The sequence below is a fragment of the Xiphias gladius genome, chromosome 17, assembly GCF_016859285.1.
Source record: "Xiphias gladius isolate SHS-SW01 ecotype Sanya breed wild chromosome 17, ASM1685928v1, whole genome shotgun sequence".
Classification (NCBI taxonomy): domain Eukaryota; kingdom Metazoa; phylum Chordata; class Actinopteri; order Istiophoriformes; family Xiphiidae; genus Xiphias; species Xiphias gladius.
Genome location: NC_053416.1, coordinates 14,360,836 through 14,376,322, shown reverse-complemented (window position 1 = coordinate 14,376,322; position 15,487 = coordinate 14,360,836). Strand labels below are relative to the sequence as shown.

Here is a 15,487-nt window from a genome sequence, read left to right as displayed (position 1 = left end):
AATAATGTCCTATTGTTTCCTCTTTTGCTCCTGACGAACCATAACCAGAAATACTTTGGCTTTGTCACGTGAACATAAACATTGGCATATGTTTTCGGTGGATATTTACTGAAAAAAAATTACTTGGGACAACAGTCTGGGGTATTTGTGTACATTACAAGATGGTTCCTTGTGATTTTGTTGAACCTCTCACCTTTCCTGTAGCATCACATCAATATTTACCAGCTAAAAAAACTCTGTCATGTGTACATAAAACAAAAAAAGGAATGCCCCTCTGGACCTTGTGAGAAGCTGGAAGAGTTAGCTCCTGGTGGGGTCTCCTAAGATAGACTGCTCCATGGAGAGGAGCCGAGTGATTCATCAACTCCAACAAGCCAAATGTATAAGATACCACCAAAGAGAAACAGTGGGATATGTTACAAAGCAAGCTTAGGCAGCAAGCTGCAGTTATTTTTGTAAATTTGGTTAATAGCATTTTAAAAAGCCAGATTGGATGGACTCTGGCATTAGGAATCAGACAATCTGACTGTTCTCATGTGCTTTGCAGAGCTCCCCACTAAAATATTACAACAACCAGTGGTCATGCGATCACATGTTTGCGCCTTGTTTCAGCTTTGTTCAGCTTGTTAATTGTCAGGAAGCCCAGAGAGTTGTTAAAAAACCTATTTTTTAACTTTTTGTATTTACCAGAGGTGAAAGAAGTACTCGGATCCTTTATTTAAGTAAAAGTAGAAGTGCCACAATGTAAAATATACTCCATTACAAGTAAAAGTACATAAGTGTTACCAGCAAAAATGTTCTGAAAGTATCAAAACTATTATTTAAGCTAGATTCCCCCCTTTCATGATGTTATATTATTATCTATATTATATTATTGCATTATTATTATTGATGCAATAACATGTGTTAACATTTTAATGTTGTAGCTAGTTTACATGGCACTAATTTGCTGCTGGGTAACTTAATCTTTAACATATTTTATAAATTGATCACATGTTTGTATGTAAAACCTAAATCTGCAAAGTAGTAACTCCAGTTGTCAGATAAATTTAGTGCAGTAAAAAAATACAACATTTCCCTGTGAAATGACGTGGAATAAGCATAGTTGCAGAAAATGGAAATACTCAAGTACAGTAGAAGTATCTCAAAAACTGTACTTAAGCACAATTCTTGAGTAAATGTGCCTAGTTACAGTCCACCACTGGTATTTTCATAGAGTTCATATTGACCAGCTCCAACTTGTATGCATAGTACCGTGGGCCAAATGGATGAAGTAATTTTATGGCCCGATAGCATTTTCTGAAAACACATTTGAAAAATGACTATAGGTAATATAGCCACTGAGGAATATTAGTTTTGGCTAATACCACGAATCAGATACCTGACAGATCTGCCCTAATGCAACCACAATATAAAAGGACAAGTCTTTTAATAATAATGGTAGAGAAAATCTATGTCATCTCACGGTACATATCATCATATTGCCAATCCCTAACATACAGTGGGGGCTCCAGATTTGGACTCCAGGACAGCGGCTCAATTTTCTGCTTTCCTGGAGGGGTTCACTGTGAGAAACACCAGGTGGTGAGGGAGAAAACTGACACTCACCCAGCTGACTGCTTAGACAAACTTCTAAGTCAGGGTGAAGTCACACTTCAATATATGAGTGGCATGAAGATTGAATTCAGTCTCATGTCTGTGCTTAAAGTATAAAGCTGAAGTCAGGATGTGGCTGGCCCAGATGTGGGTTAGCCCCAGTCATAAAGACCAGAATCAGGAGGAAACAGCCAGCCTAGCTCTGTCTGCTTTGGACTTATTTCTTGGCAAAAAGAAGAAAAAAACAAAACAAAAGAAAAAAAACAGCAGAGTGGTTGTGAGGTTGGGTTGAGGTTGCCAGGTTTGGTACCATCCTGCCTATAGAGAGACGTATACCACTCTATCTGGCAACCCACACTATAGCCGGAGACTCTGCACAGAAGAACTGGGCTGATGGATTAACTAGCGTTCATCAAGAAATGGTGGCAGCTGGAGTAACTCCTCCTAAAATCACCAACTGACAATTTTGAATGACATTTTTGTTTGTGGACGGATTACATAAACGAGACATATTGTGTTAAACAGTGAGCTTTATTGGTGTGGGTTTTGTGACCTTTGAACAGTAACAGGCTAGCTGGTTCCCCCCGTTTCCCGTCTTTATGCTATGCTAAGTAGGGCGGCAACAGATATTTTCACTGTCAAGTGATCTGACAATGATTTTCTCAATTAATCAATTAAATCTTTAGTCAACCAACAGTCTGAAACCCATTTATTCATTAAACTGACTTCAACAATTTTCGGTTGACCGACTAATTGATTAATCGACTAATCACTTCAGCTCTGAAACTAAGCTAACTGCTGGCTCCAGCTACATATTCACCATACCAATCATGAGAGTGGTATCAATCCTCTCATCTAACCCTTCGAAAAAGAGTAATTACGCGTGTTTTCTAAAATGTTGAACTATTCCTTTAACATTCAACAATTTCAGCTCCCATGACTCTTAGACACAGACAGGCTAAAAACTCACAGGAGGCCTTGAAATGAAAAGGGGGCTCAAATTTACCAGAAAGCACACCAACAGGCGCACATTTACGCTGAATGTACCTGGAGAACAACAGCTCAAAACAGAGTCATCCTGCTCTGGCTTAGTGAAAACAGCTGACAGCCCTACTGGCTATTGTATGCGATCCAACATGCCACCAACACATGCTCTCCATCACTGCTGGAGTGCATCCTGACCCTTTGAGTCGTACAGTGTATATGTGCCTGTAGGGTCTGCGCGCAAACTGGCCGGTAAAGTCAATTTCAGACATACATGCGAGCGGCAGTCCCCCTGCCACTTGGTGCCCTAGATGAGTCCTTCCACCCTGTTCTCCCCAGCACAGTTTTCTGCACCTATTTTGGATTCAAAACCAGGCCAGAGCTCAGGGCAGAGCTCTCTCAGCAGCTAGGGTCATCTCAGTTTTACTGTTTCTGCCAAGTTTGCCTGTCTTCAACACTGGCTTCTTCAGAATTTAATTCAGTGGTTGTCAAATTAAAATTGTGCAGTCTGTCAGCAGAGTGTCCTTCAACATGCATTCGAAGCGCCCTCTCTTAAGGAAAATGCCTTCTTTCCTTTGCAGCCCTGTTAAAGCAGTACAGTGAGATTTAGGGTGAAAAACAGCCCTGAATCTGCCCATTGTCACGAGCAGGTTCGAGTGATTCCATGAGCCACACGTATTTCCACAAAGCAGCATTTCGATCTGTGACAATTCAGCCTGTGTCTTGGATTTTTAGTGTGTGACGATCGGTCTAACGATCGGGGCTAATAACGTAACCGGTGGGGTTATTTTTAGCCCGCGCGAAGATGCGCTCAGAGGTGACGGCGATGGCCCCCCCCCTCGCGATGACGTCGTGCTGTTACGCAAAACCAGGGGTTCACCTTTTTGTAGACCTCCGACTCTGTCACCGCTGGCGTCAATTGCGGGTGGGAAAAGAAGAGGCAGGACACAGACACACAGTACAGTGCAATACAGCACAGCCCCGGTCGAGGCGGTGCGAACGCGCAGTTTCCCCTTTCAACTTCTCCTTTAGCTTGAATTCCCCATTAAACGTTTTTAGCAAAGACACTTGTCTAAAACTTGGCGCTGGACACACCCAGCATGGCACGATCCAAGGTAGCGGGCATCCTCTGACGAAGCCAGCGGGCATCCCAGCTTATGTGATGTGGACCCAGCCAGGGTCGCAGCCCGTTCACCCCCAAGCAGCTCTCTCCAAAAAAATTTTTTTTTACCGAGGTTAAAAAAAACAAAACACGACCGTTTCACCGCCGCGGTGGGTTCGTTTTTGACGCGGGACACACAGACAATAACGACATGCCATGACAGAAAGTGGACACTTAACTATTTGTAGAGGTGTTGGAGACACAGGTCGAGGCATTCCCCTTCCACCTCGTCCTCAGACACCAGGTCCGACAAGGGGCGATTCGGCAGCGGGTCGCTCTCCTGCAGAGGCATTCTCATCTCCCGAAGAAAGAGCTCCAGGAACCGTCGGAAGGTTTTCTCCTCTGCTGCAGAGCCGGCCATCATTTCTCATTCCTGGAGAGAGACAGCTCCGCCCGTCGGTACACTAACTTGCCGGGCTGAGAAGAGAAGAGTCAGTACACTGACCGAACTAGTTGGACTGTCCGTGCGCCACCAGACTAGCTGAATCAACGTGTAGTACCGGAGGAGCAGCGCCGTTGACTACTGGCGGGTCTGGAAGCAGCGGACCTGACTGGACGAGTGGACCGCGGCGTCTACGGTTATACTACCGGAGGAGCTGTCACAAGCCGGACCGAGTCCCCATTCAGAGTCGAGCGGGAGCGCGCACCGCGTTATCTGGGATTTCGGGTGATCAGAGGGCGGTGACGTCAGAGAGAATGCAGCGATTTACATTTAGCTCACGGACGTGCACGCAGCCTCCTGACGTCTGAGACCTTTTTGCGAAGGTGGTTTCATTAATGAGCCTTACACTTTTACTGTATATGATGTAATTGTCTATTCAAATTTTGATGGCCACATTTTATACGCAAATGCTCTACATCTACATCCCCACCTTCCTTTCAGAAAAACAAAGTCTCTTGCGCTCTTTACATGGCTATAGGAAGAACTACAAAAGTAATGTCTTGTTGCTCAGAATTAACTAATGTACACCTGTAAATTTTAGGGATGCAACTAACTATTAGTTTTTTCTATTTTTATTACATTATGTTTATAATTATTCATTGTTTGTATTTCAAAGTAATTTAATGTAAAACATATGATGAATGAATTTATGGTACATTATTAAAGAATACAACTTTTGAACAGTCTGTAAAATACTTAAAATATGCTCCAACATGAGCAATTTTAACTAGTAAAGGATAAATGTACACGAATGCCTCAGTAACAAAAATCCAATAATGAAATGAAATTAATAATATACTGTGTACATAATAACAGTACAGCAGTCACATTGGTCATTTTTGGCTTTGAATACTTTTACTTGTGGTGCCAACCCTCCTACTTATTATTATTATTATTATTATTATTATTATTATTATTTGCTATTTTTATATTTTGCCATAATTTAGTTTTAAATGTTATTGCTTTTTATTGTTTTATTGTAGGCTACTATTTTTTTTTAATTAATTTAACTTTAATTAGGCTGCATTTGGCTGATAATACTTCCGCACTGGATTTAATTTTGTCATACTGTATTTTTACCTTGTGGAATAGCTAATTTTACTAAAGTAAAAATACTTCTTTCTCGAGTTGATTAAAAAGAAAAAAACATGAAACCAACAATGCATCTATTCGGACATTTTAGTGTTAAGAACCCGGAAACGGGTGCGTCGTTGTTTTTATTCCCCTGATTTTCTCAACATGCGAGAGACGAACATGGCTGTCCCTGTGAGTATCGGGGTTCTGCTTCAGTCAGACCTCCTGGAGGACGCTGCGTACCGGGACGACGGCTTGTGTGTTGTGGGTATTTTCGGTAAAAGCAACATGCAGCCCGGGCCGCTGAAGGAGTCTCTTATCAACACTCTGGCGGACAAACACATCTTCTCCATGTTCGGCGGACCGGAGGACGAAGGCAGCGCCGACAGCCACATCCAGGCTTTCTACAACCAGGAGAACCGGGTGCTGTACCTGCTGCTCTCCTCCGTCTGCGACAGCCGGCAGCTGCTACGGGCATGCCAGTCTCTGAGCGCCGGAACCGGCCATTCCGACGCCCACGACTTCTGGAAAGGCCTGGACAGACAGTACTGCCTCCACCTGCTCTACATGTTCTGTGTGTGTCACGTCCTCCTGCTTGTCCACCCCAACCAGACCTTTGATGTGACCTACGACCGGCTCTTCAGAGCCTTGGACGCCTTGCGACAGAAGGCGCTGCCCCTGATCCGAGCTGCCATCAAAGACTGCCCGGTGTCCAAGGAGTGGAAGGTGAACTGCCGGCCCTGCCCTCCGCGCCTGCTCTTCGTCTTCCAGATGAACGGCTCTCTGAAGGTCTTCTTTTTGTTTAAGTCTCTTTTTTTGTAATTAGGTACAAGCAGCGATGCATAATTTCTTATCAGTTTTACAGTAAAATATAAAAATTGTAATCAAAGCGTTCAACTGCCCCCGGGGCCCCAGCAGTCAGGGGTCCTGAAGCCCCCAGATTCACAGTGTTGAATTAGTGAATTATACGGGCCTGAAGCAGATGGTTATTCTGTCAAAGTTGTAGCCATACTGTAGTTTGATTACCTTAATTATTTCAATTATGCATACATGACACCAACGCAAAACGACCACAAAGTGACAGAAACACAAAATGACCATATAGTGACTGGGGGAGCTCACTGGTAGATAGGGCCGTGATGGTACATATTCTTAAATGCATCTGTGTTTAATCAAATCATCTTAAATCAACTGCCACACAGTAAACTAGGGCTGAAATGATTAGTAACTTAATTTTATAACTGATTAATCGTTTAATTCAAAAGATTAATCAGTTTCAGCTTCTTAAATTTAAATATTTCTTGGTTTTATATGATAGCAAGCTAAACATCTTTGGGTTTTGGGCTGTTGTTTGGAGAAAACAAACATTTTAAATATGTCGACTTGAGCTCTGGGAAATTATGACGCGCATCTTTCACTATTTTCAGGGGAACTGCGGATCTTAAAGTGTTCTAAATTCAGTTTCCTCAAGAAAGCCCTTAGAAGGTATTAAAAAGTCCTCAGTTTAATTCACACAAGTCTTTAATACTTCATCTTTCCTGCTGTAGACAGTAATTTAAGTCACAAAATGTTTTTGTATCTGATTGTGGGCTGTCAGGAGATGTCACACTCCTATAAATGAAAAGTGCGATTGTTGTGTCAGTGAATTTTGTGCACAGGAGGCTGTTAACTTTCTGTGGAGTTTCAGTCAGCAGCGTCAGACCTACGGTAAACACTGTCACTCTGGCAGCTACAGTAGCCAGGAAGCTCACCATCTCATAATAGGGAAATGACAACTATAACAGAAACTTACATGAATTCATCATTTTAAATGGGTTAATCCATTCAATTCAATTCAATTCAATTTTATTTACATAGCACTAAATCATAACAGAAGTTATCTGAGGGCACTTTTCATGCAGAGAAGTTCTAGACCATACTCTTTATAGTTATATTTACAGAGACCCAACATTCCCCCATAACTAAGCGCTTGGCGACAGCGACAAGGAAAACTCCCTCTTAACAGGTAGAAACCTTTAACAGAGCCCGGCTCATGGTGGGCGGCCGTCTGCCCCAACCGAGGGGGGGGGGCATAGCACAGTAGATGTATAACATAAAGATGTGTAACAATAATGAGACTAATAATAAAACTAAAAATTATAATAATAGGGTGAATAATAATACTATTAAAACTAAATATAATAATAGTTGATAAGCATAATATTTGAAGCAGCGGGAGTTGAGCAGGATCATGGGGGCAGTAGGTGGTTTGCAGTCACAGATCCAGACTCCCCTGCACCAGGGGCAGAAATACCTGCAGAAAGCGACAGGAGGAGAGAGGAGAGAGACGAGAAAGCACAAAACTCCGGGAGGGAAAAGAAGTCAAGTTAGTAACGAGCAGTGATCCCATATGAATGCGTGCAGATGGAGAGGAAGAGGAGGAGAGAGGAGCTTGGTGCATCATGAGAAGTCCCCCGGCAGTCTAGGCCTATAGCAGTATACCTAAGGGGTGGTTCAATCCAAGCCTGAGCCAGCCCTAACTGTAAGCTTTATCAAAAAGGAAGGTTTTAAGCCTACTCTTAAAAATGTGGACAGGATGTCTGCCTCCTGGACCAAAATTGAAAGATGGTTACACAGTAGAGGAGCCTGATAAAAAGAAGGCTCTGCCTCCTATTCTACTTTTGGAGACTTTAGGAACCACACGATGGATAATCCATCCATCTGTTTAATACTCCTTATCTGGGCTGAGGTCGCCTTATTTTAATAATTATAAAATTAGGAATTATTGTTATACACTGCTGTAAAGTACTGAAAAATGTGATATAATAAATGATTGTGGGCCATAAAATAATTGTTAGTTGAAGACCTTTAGCAAACATGAGTCAGGTAATAGCCCACTGTAGGAACACTGGACCTATTCTTGGGCTCCATAGGATGGGGTTACACAATAGTCAAGCATGTTTTGTGTGAATTTAAATGAGACTTCTTTTGTTTGTTATTCCAAAGGTTTCTACAAGTGGCTCAGAGTCTGGAGGAAACCCAGACAAACCCAAAAAGCACTCTCCCAGGAGGAGGCTGCAGCATGCCCTGGAGGACCAAATTTATCGCATCTTCCGTAAAAGCAGAGTCCTGACCAACCAAAGTAGCAACTGCTTGTTCACTGTGCCTGCCAACCAAGCATTTGTGTATGTGATACCAGCAGCGGAGGAGGACCCTGTGGGTGCGTTGCTTGGTCAGCTGCGTTCGAACTGCATCTTGTGTGACCAAGACTCCACCACTACGGTGTCAGGACCAAGGCGTTACCAGCAGATGCGACGTTTGGCTCGGCAGTCCAGCTGCAGCAGAGACTCAGGCATCGTGTCAATGGGCGGTCAGCTGGTGGACTACAGCTTGAAGGAATTCCTCTGGCAGCATGTAGAGCTGGTGCTGACCAAGAAAGGCTTCGACGACAGCGTCGGCCGCAACCCACAGCCTTCGCACTTTGAGCTGCCGACCTACTCCAAATGGGTCCAGGTCGCCTCCAGACTCCACGAAGTCCTAATTAGCAATACGGAGGAAGAAATAGCTGAGCTAGTCACTAAAGTGCAAAGCCAGCTGAAGGTTTTGGAGGGTTTTCTCGACGCTGACACCAAGTTCTCTGAGAACAGATGTCAGAAAGCTCTGCCGCTGGCTCACAGCGCTTACCAGTCCAACCTACCCCATAACTACACCACTACGGTGCACAAAAACCAGCTGGCACAGGCTCTGCGGGTGTACAGCCAGCATGCTCGGGGGGTGGCCTTCCAGCGCTACGCACTGCAGCTCCATGAGGACTGCTACAAGTTCTGGAGCAATGGCCACCAGCTGTGTGAGGAGCGAAGCCTGACTGACCAGCACTGTGTTCACAAGTTCCACCTACTGCCTCAGCCAGGTGAACACTCTCTTCTACTTTCCTTTCCTCTGCTACACTGCATTTGGGTTAGTGAGGACAGAAGCTAGGGAAGGTAATATACAGATTGCATAATACAATATCTATCTGCACACTGGACTCTCACGTGTGCTTTATGTAAAAAATGACATTTCAGTCAGCTTCAGGCAAACACGGACTGAGTGAAACACGTGTATTAATCAGTAGGGGGAGACAAAAAACCTTGATGGGTCACTGGGGGTGAAACACTCTTCTAAAAAAAAATATACAGAGAGTTCTGTATGTGTTCATGTATCGTGCATGCATATTTCTATAAAGGTTAGGATAGTTAGGATAAAACCAATAATACAGACACATGAAATCTGACACTAATTTCTGCAGGAGAGAAGCCAGACATGGATCGCAACCCACCCATCCTGAATCACAACAGCAGGGGGCGCTCCACCAGCTCCTGTAACTGTGGCAGGAAACAGGCTCCACGTGAGGATCCGTTTGACATCCAGGCTGCCAATTATGACTTCTATCAGGTTAGGACTCACACCGCGCTCTCCTTCTGAGGAGAGTACAGCAGAGCAGCTTCTCTCGGCTCATTGTCAAATGTCACATACACAGCTCTGACAATGCTAATCTGACACATCTTCTTTGGTGTGTAGTCATTTTTGGGGCTAAGCTCTTATTGCTGTAGTGTCTTTGCAGTGCAATTCCTAGAGATCACCTGTCAGTCAACGTGGCCAGTACTGTATTTCCTCTTGATGAAGTGTGTGTCTGTAGATGGCATTCTTTTCTTTTTCTGTAGAGAGCTCAAGTTTATTAATTGCATAGTTGATACTTCAATACATTGATGCAAAACTCCTGTGAACTCAATATTACCATAAAGGGAGTCCTTCTCATTGATTTGCAACATTACCCACACTTGCAATGTAACCCGCGACATTCAAGGGTAGGTTCACAGTTCTTCCAGTCTGTCTTAAAACAATACTATGTCCATTAAATGAGTTATTATTGTTATAGTAATTGTTCCTTATGTCCATTATGGCCGCAAAAAGCTCCCTTCCTAAACCGATTTCAGTTTGAGAGATGGGGGACAAAATCCACAGTCCTAATTCAGTGTTTTTTGCTCAGCTACAGTGTAGGAATAGTACGAAAAAATGGTAATTTGGTAATAAAAAGACTGTAACTTTGGAAGATACCCACTTGATTTGTCTTACTCAGACAAAAGCCCAATAAAGCCTAATATTAGTTTCATCTGAAATTTAGTATATATCATCACATTGCCCAACCCGACCTCAAACAGTAGTTTTTCCATGTCTTTGTTACACATGCTCTATAACTCTGCTCTTCCTGAATAGATGCTGGAAGAGAAATGCTGCGGAAAGCTGGAGAGGATTGAGTTTCCAGTGTTCCAGCCCAGCACTCCTGACCCAGCCCCAGCCTGCAACCAAGCTCAGCGACTCCCGTGCGAGGCCTCAGGGTCTGGTGAGGCAGAGAGGCTGAAGGAGCCGAGCACTGCCCAGAGCCACACACCTGCAGACACCAGCCTCAGCCTGGCTCTCAGTCTAGGCCAGTCCATGGACAGTCTGGGTCCCTACGGTGACGGAGACGGAACCGAAAATCAAGTGCAGCAAAAGAGACCAAGCCTCATTGACCGCCAGCCCTCCACTGTGGAGTATCTCCCTGGTATGATGCACTCCGGCTGTCCCAAGGGCCTGCTACCCAAGTTCTCCAGCTGGTCACTGGTCAAACTGGGTCCAGCAAAGTCATACAACTGCCACACTGGTCTGGAACAGCCAGGCTTCCTCCCCGGCTCCTGCTTCCTCTTGCCGTGGGACTTGGTGATCCGCTCTCGGTCAGAGGAGGATGCGGGTCTGACGGAGCCTTTGGATGGAGGCAGCTCCTCATGGCCAGCCCCCAACAAGACCCTGGTGGGAAAGCGCGGGAGCACTGGAGGGCTGGGTAGGAGTCGCAGGAGGGATGATATGGCTCGAGCGTTTGTGGGGTTTGAGTATGAAGACAGCAGGGGAAGACGCTTCATCAGCTCCGGACCTGATAAAATAGTGAAGGTGCTGGGGCCAGGGGGCGCCAAAGATCCCGCCACCAGGGTGCTAAACACCGACATGCCACTGTACATCCCTTCCCCTTCCCAGGGCCGTGGCTTGAAGCCTCACTATGCCCAGCTGGCTCGCCTTTTTATTGTGGTGCCCGACGCTCCGCTGGAGATTACCCTCAACCCACAGGTAAACAGCTGAACATGACTCCTACTCACTTCCATTACTGCTTTGTCCAGGACGCTGTAAAAGCTACTATTGTTGTATTTTTCAGGAGCTATCCGAGTTTTGCAGTCAAGGAGAAAATTTAGAATAGTCAGCAAGTTTGCTAGTTAAATATGAGCATGTTGGAACTGTTTTTGCTCCTATTTTACATCCATCTTTAGTGCTAAGAGGTGTTTGCCGTGATGTTTAAGCACGGATCCTTTGATGATGTGTTAATTTTGGATGTAGTTGCTGCTACAGTGATGTGCTTTCCCTCAGGTTTTCTGATTATCTTTTAGTAGAAAGTGTTTAAAGTGTTATTCCTAGGAAGAATAGGCACCAAATGAGTATGTAACACTAAATATGAATATCATGTCGACTAAATGATGCTGTCCTAAAGCTAACAGGCAGCCAGTGGAGACCCTGGAGTAAAAAAGTCATTATTCTCAGTTCATGTTATAACACTGGAAGTGCATCATGTGGAGTCCAAAAAAAATGTGTTAAAGTTATCTACCTGATTTGTATTGAAATAGAAATACAAATGTATCTGAACTCCCTTTGAGATTAGACTAATCATTCACGTCTAGTAGCAAAATATTTAGAAACATTTAGCTTTAATAGAGACGTATGAATGAATGTATTTTTTAATAAAACATCATATTAATCCTCATAATATTGTGTTTTCAGGTACAGCCTGGTCCTCCTCCCTGCCCAGTTTTCCATCCAGAGCAGACAGATTTAGTGTTGCCTCCTGATGGTCTGTGGGTGCTGCGGTTCCCTTATTCTTACACAACAGATCGTGGCCCCTGTTACACCCCCAAAGAAAACCAGCCCCTCAGTAACTACAAGGTACTGCGAGGCATCCTGAAGGCCACCACTGCTAACCCTCCACCACAGTGAACTTTAACCTTTTTATTAAGGACTTCACCCTCCTGGAGCCAGTCTTATTTACTTACACCTCGTCATACAGGCTGAGAAAAACTGGGTTTTTCATTTCCCTGCACATGGCAGGGTCAGTCAGTGACGTCCTCTTGTCAGATCTCTTGTCTGGCTCCACCGTGAGGTCAAAATCTCCCCAAGGGTCTCGGAAACTAATTTCTGGATTCTCATTAAAGGAGCTGAGGATGCTCATGGCCTCCACAGATTTTGTCCTATTGATTTTGAAGACCTCATGACCTTTCTTTTTAGAGCATAATTCAAACAGATCTACTGAACACTTTCATGCTCCCAGAGAAGGAACCCACTTTTGGCACTTGGGAACAATTATGACTATCTCCTAATCCTGATAATGCCACTAAAGTCTAACTTTAACTTTACGTAGGTCAGTCCTGTGTTTAAACTGGCGCCAGCCCATCAAGTATTGTATCTTGTGTCACATAACTTCCACTTGGCGTATGTTGTTCTCACATTTTAAAGGATGAAGTCTGATTAACAACCAATTAACAAAGGTCAGCAGCAGCAAACCAAGTAGCCATTAAACCAGAGGTTGAGGTTGCGTGTCAACAATCAGGCTGAGCTAAGGTGTATCCTGCTTCATGTGCAGGATCTGAATAGTACCACAACATACACATCTCAAAGACTCTACTGCAACATCGACCACTGCTTACATACTTAGATAGACATATCCAAAGCGCTGGGTACTGGAATGGAACATGTTCTTGATTTTTTTTTTTTTTTTTTTTTTTTTGGTAAATAAAAATAACTATTGATCATTCTGTGTCGGATAATGTTATAAGTGACATCTGCTTGGTGATGTGGAGGTGAATACTAATTTGAACAAAGTATAAACTATAGATCGAATTAGTTATACTTTGAGAAAACCATTATCATTATTATTACCTTAGATCAGATCATGAAACCACTCGTTCTGATATATACTTGAAGTCATAAATGGCAGCCTAAAAGAGAGAAGAGCTTCAGGTTTCAGGTCAGTTTTACAGCAATAAGCCTTGCACTCTATGTTTTGTTCACTGGGTGGGGGTGGGCTCCTTCATCTTGGTTAAACCAGCTCATCATCCCGTGATGGAGGCAAATGATCCTTTCAAAGCTACGACCCATTATACAACTGTTTTCACAAGCTGAGTAGTACTAACAGTACCATTTAAACTGAACTTCATGTGAAATCTGTAGTGTGCCAACAAAAACTGCTGAAAAGTAATAATCTCAATTTACATTAAACTCTCCTGTCATCTTTCTTTGTTTTCTCTCTGTATTAGAAAACATAATTAATCAACAAAATAACCACTTTATGAACAAAGTCAACTTGCATTAATCAATATTTTTGATATTTTACTTTAATTTCTCCTACCAGGCAGTAAAATTACCCCGAACAATGGCAGATTCATTGATTTCACTATGGTCTGTAGTTGTTGTTCTCTGTAAAGTATTTTGCCATGCCTTGCATTTCTGGAGTAAGTGGGAAATTTGTATCCATCTTGTTAAAACTCTGTTGAATGTTGAATCTGTATTTCCATCTTTCATTTGTGATGTGAACGTGACAATAGGTGAAGGTCAACAGGCTCAAAGCTTTACTGCTGGAAACAGAGAGATCAGTGTGTAAAATATGTTTTCTTTCTGTCTCTCAATTTTATCTGCATTTTTCCATTACTGAAAACTGTGAAAACACTGTGTTACTTTGAATTTTCTAGGTAACAACAAGGAACAAGGAAATCAACTGGTGATCTAATACCTTAGTAACACACACACACACACACACACACACACACACACACACACACACACACACACACACACACACACACACACACCTAGCCTCCAGGAATGTGGGTAATAACAATGAGGTTAATAACAAAGCTAAGGACTGTGATTCAAGGTCATACAGCTGAACAACCAGAGGTCAGGACTTAAAGAAACATTTAACATATACTGTATTATAATAGTTTAAAATTGTTCATGCAGCACTTAAACTCCTCTTAGCATTTCTATTGATACTTTGGAGTTTGAACTGCTCTTACCACCTACAGTACACATCAACTCACACTTCATCTGATTTTTACATTTTAAGTGACAGTTAAACTGCTCTCAGCTCTTTCACTTCATCCAACTTTCAAACTCTTCAGCCTTTAAACCTCACATGATAATTCTGTTTTCAGCCCTTGCGTTTCAGTCAACACTTCAACTCCTTTTATTGCTCATATTTCAAATGACTCATCTTTCAGTTTTTACATTTCATCAAACACCGACCTCTTTCAGTATTGGGCATCAATCGGAACTTCTGGCTACTTTATCACTCACATTTAAATTAGATTCCTTTAACTTATTAAACTTCAACTGATCTTAAACTCACACTTTTACTTCTTTTAACAATTACACTAATGCTGCATGCAAAACTTGATCCACTATTTTCACTTTTTTTTCACCAATATTGAGGTCTTTGCTTGCCGAAATTAGACGAAAGCAGCTAAAATCCGGTTCTCCTTGTCCTTATGACCCAACAATAGACAGTTATGACCAAAAAGACGAAGTTTGGGTTGTATAGCATTGTTATGTGATGTTATATGATAGCGATATGGTCCAACAATGGCCAATGTCAAATACTTATACTTGTTTCTGATGGTGCAACCTCAACGCAGACTTTGGGGAAAAATGTAAAAATGTATCCGTGATTCAATTGCCGCAAGAGGGCAATAGAGGGCACTCTGTAACTGTCTGTGACTGACTTCCAGTACCCATTTTTCTGTGCAGCATAAGGTTGTGTTCAGACCGTCAACAGTCTTGCGTGAAAAAACGCTGTCTTCTTAAAGATTTTTGATTCAGTGGCTCAGCGTTACCTAGAGCAGTGCTGTGTTTTCCTTTTCCTTTTGTTTAATTTGATTGTAGTCTGTCTGTCTTTTTTTAAAATCAGTTTTCAGCTCTTTTTTTATCCGTCTATTTATGACTGTTTTTATCTCTATTTCTTTTTATACGGCACGTTTTTTATACTATTTGTATTGGACATGTGCAACGACACTGAAGGCATTCTATTCTCATTCAATTGAACGAGATGACTTTGTTGACGTGCAAACAAGTACGGATCCAACACAGAAAAAAACGAAAAGTTGAACACAGCTCAGCGTTTAAGGCGCTGCATTTGC

The 15,487-nt window shown here is 42.8% G+C and overlaps 2 protein-coding genes across 3 annotated transcripts in view; one reads left to right on the top strand and one right to left on the bottom strand.

The window, feature by feature from the left end:
- Positions 1-4,725, bottom strand: part of ppm1e (protein phosphatase, Mg2+/Mn2+ dependent, 1E) — a 51,326-nt gene extending 46,601 nt beyond the window's left edge. For both annotated transcript variants that reach the window (XM_040149945.1, XM_040149944.1), the window contains exon 1: positions 3,922-4,725. In XM_040149945.1, coding sequence (XP_040005879.1) covers positions 3,922-4,106 — 185 coding nt within the window. In that variant the 5' untranslated portion in view covers positions 4,107-4,725. The remainder of the gene's footprint in view (positions 1-3,921) is intronic.
- Positions 4,726-5,396: 671 nt separating this feature from the next.
- On the top strand, positions 5,397-13,045 carry smg8 (SMG8 nonsense mediated mRNA decay factor). The gene is made up of 5 exons (XM_040149943.1): positions 5,397-6,047; positions 8,244-9,147; positions 9,526-9,671; positions 10,494-11,378; positions 12,081-13,045. The coding sequence occupies exons 1-5, from the start codon at positions 5,424-5,426 to the stop codon at positions 12,291-12,293; spliced, it is 2,772 nt and encodes a 923-aa protein (XP_040005877.1). The 5' UTR covers positions 5,397-5,423; the 3' UTR covers positions 12,294-13,045.
- Positions 13,046-15,487: the final 2,442 nt, after the last annotated feature.

Excerpts from the sequence above, each read along its gene's own strand:
- smg8 (XM_040149943.1), top strand. The coding sequence starts at position 5,424 with ATGCGAGAGACGAACATGGCTGTCCCTGTGAGTATCGGGGTTCTGCTT. Across the intron at positions 6,048-8,243 it reads AGATGAACGGCTCTCTGAAG|GTTTCTACAAGTGGCTCAGA; the intron begins GTCTTCTTTTTG and ends GTTATTCCAAAG. Across the intron at positions 11,379-12,080 it reads AGATTACCCTCAACCCACAG|GTACAGCCTGGTCCTCCTCC; the intron begins GTAAACAGCTGA and ends TTGTGTTTTCAG.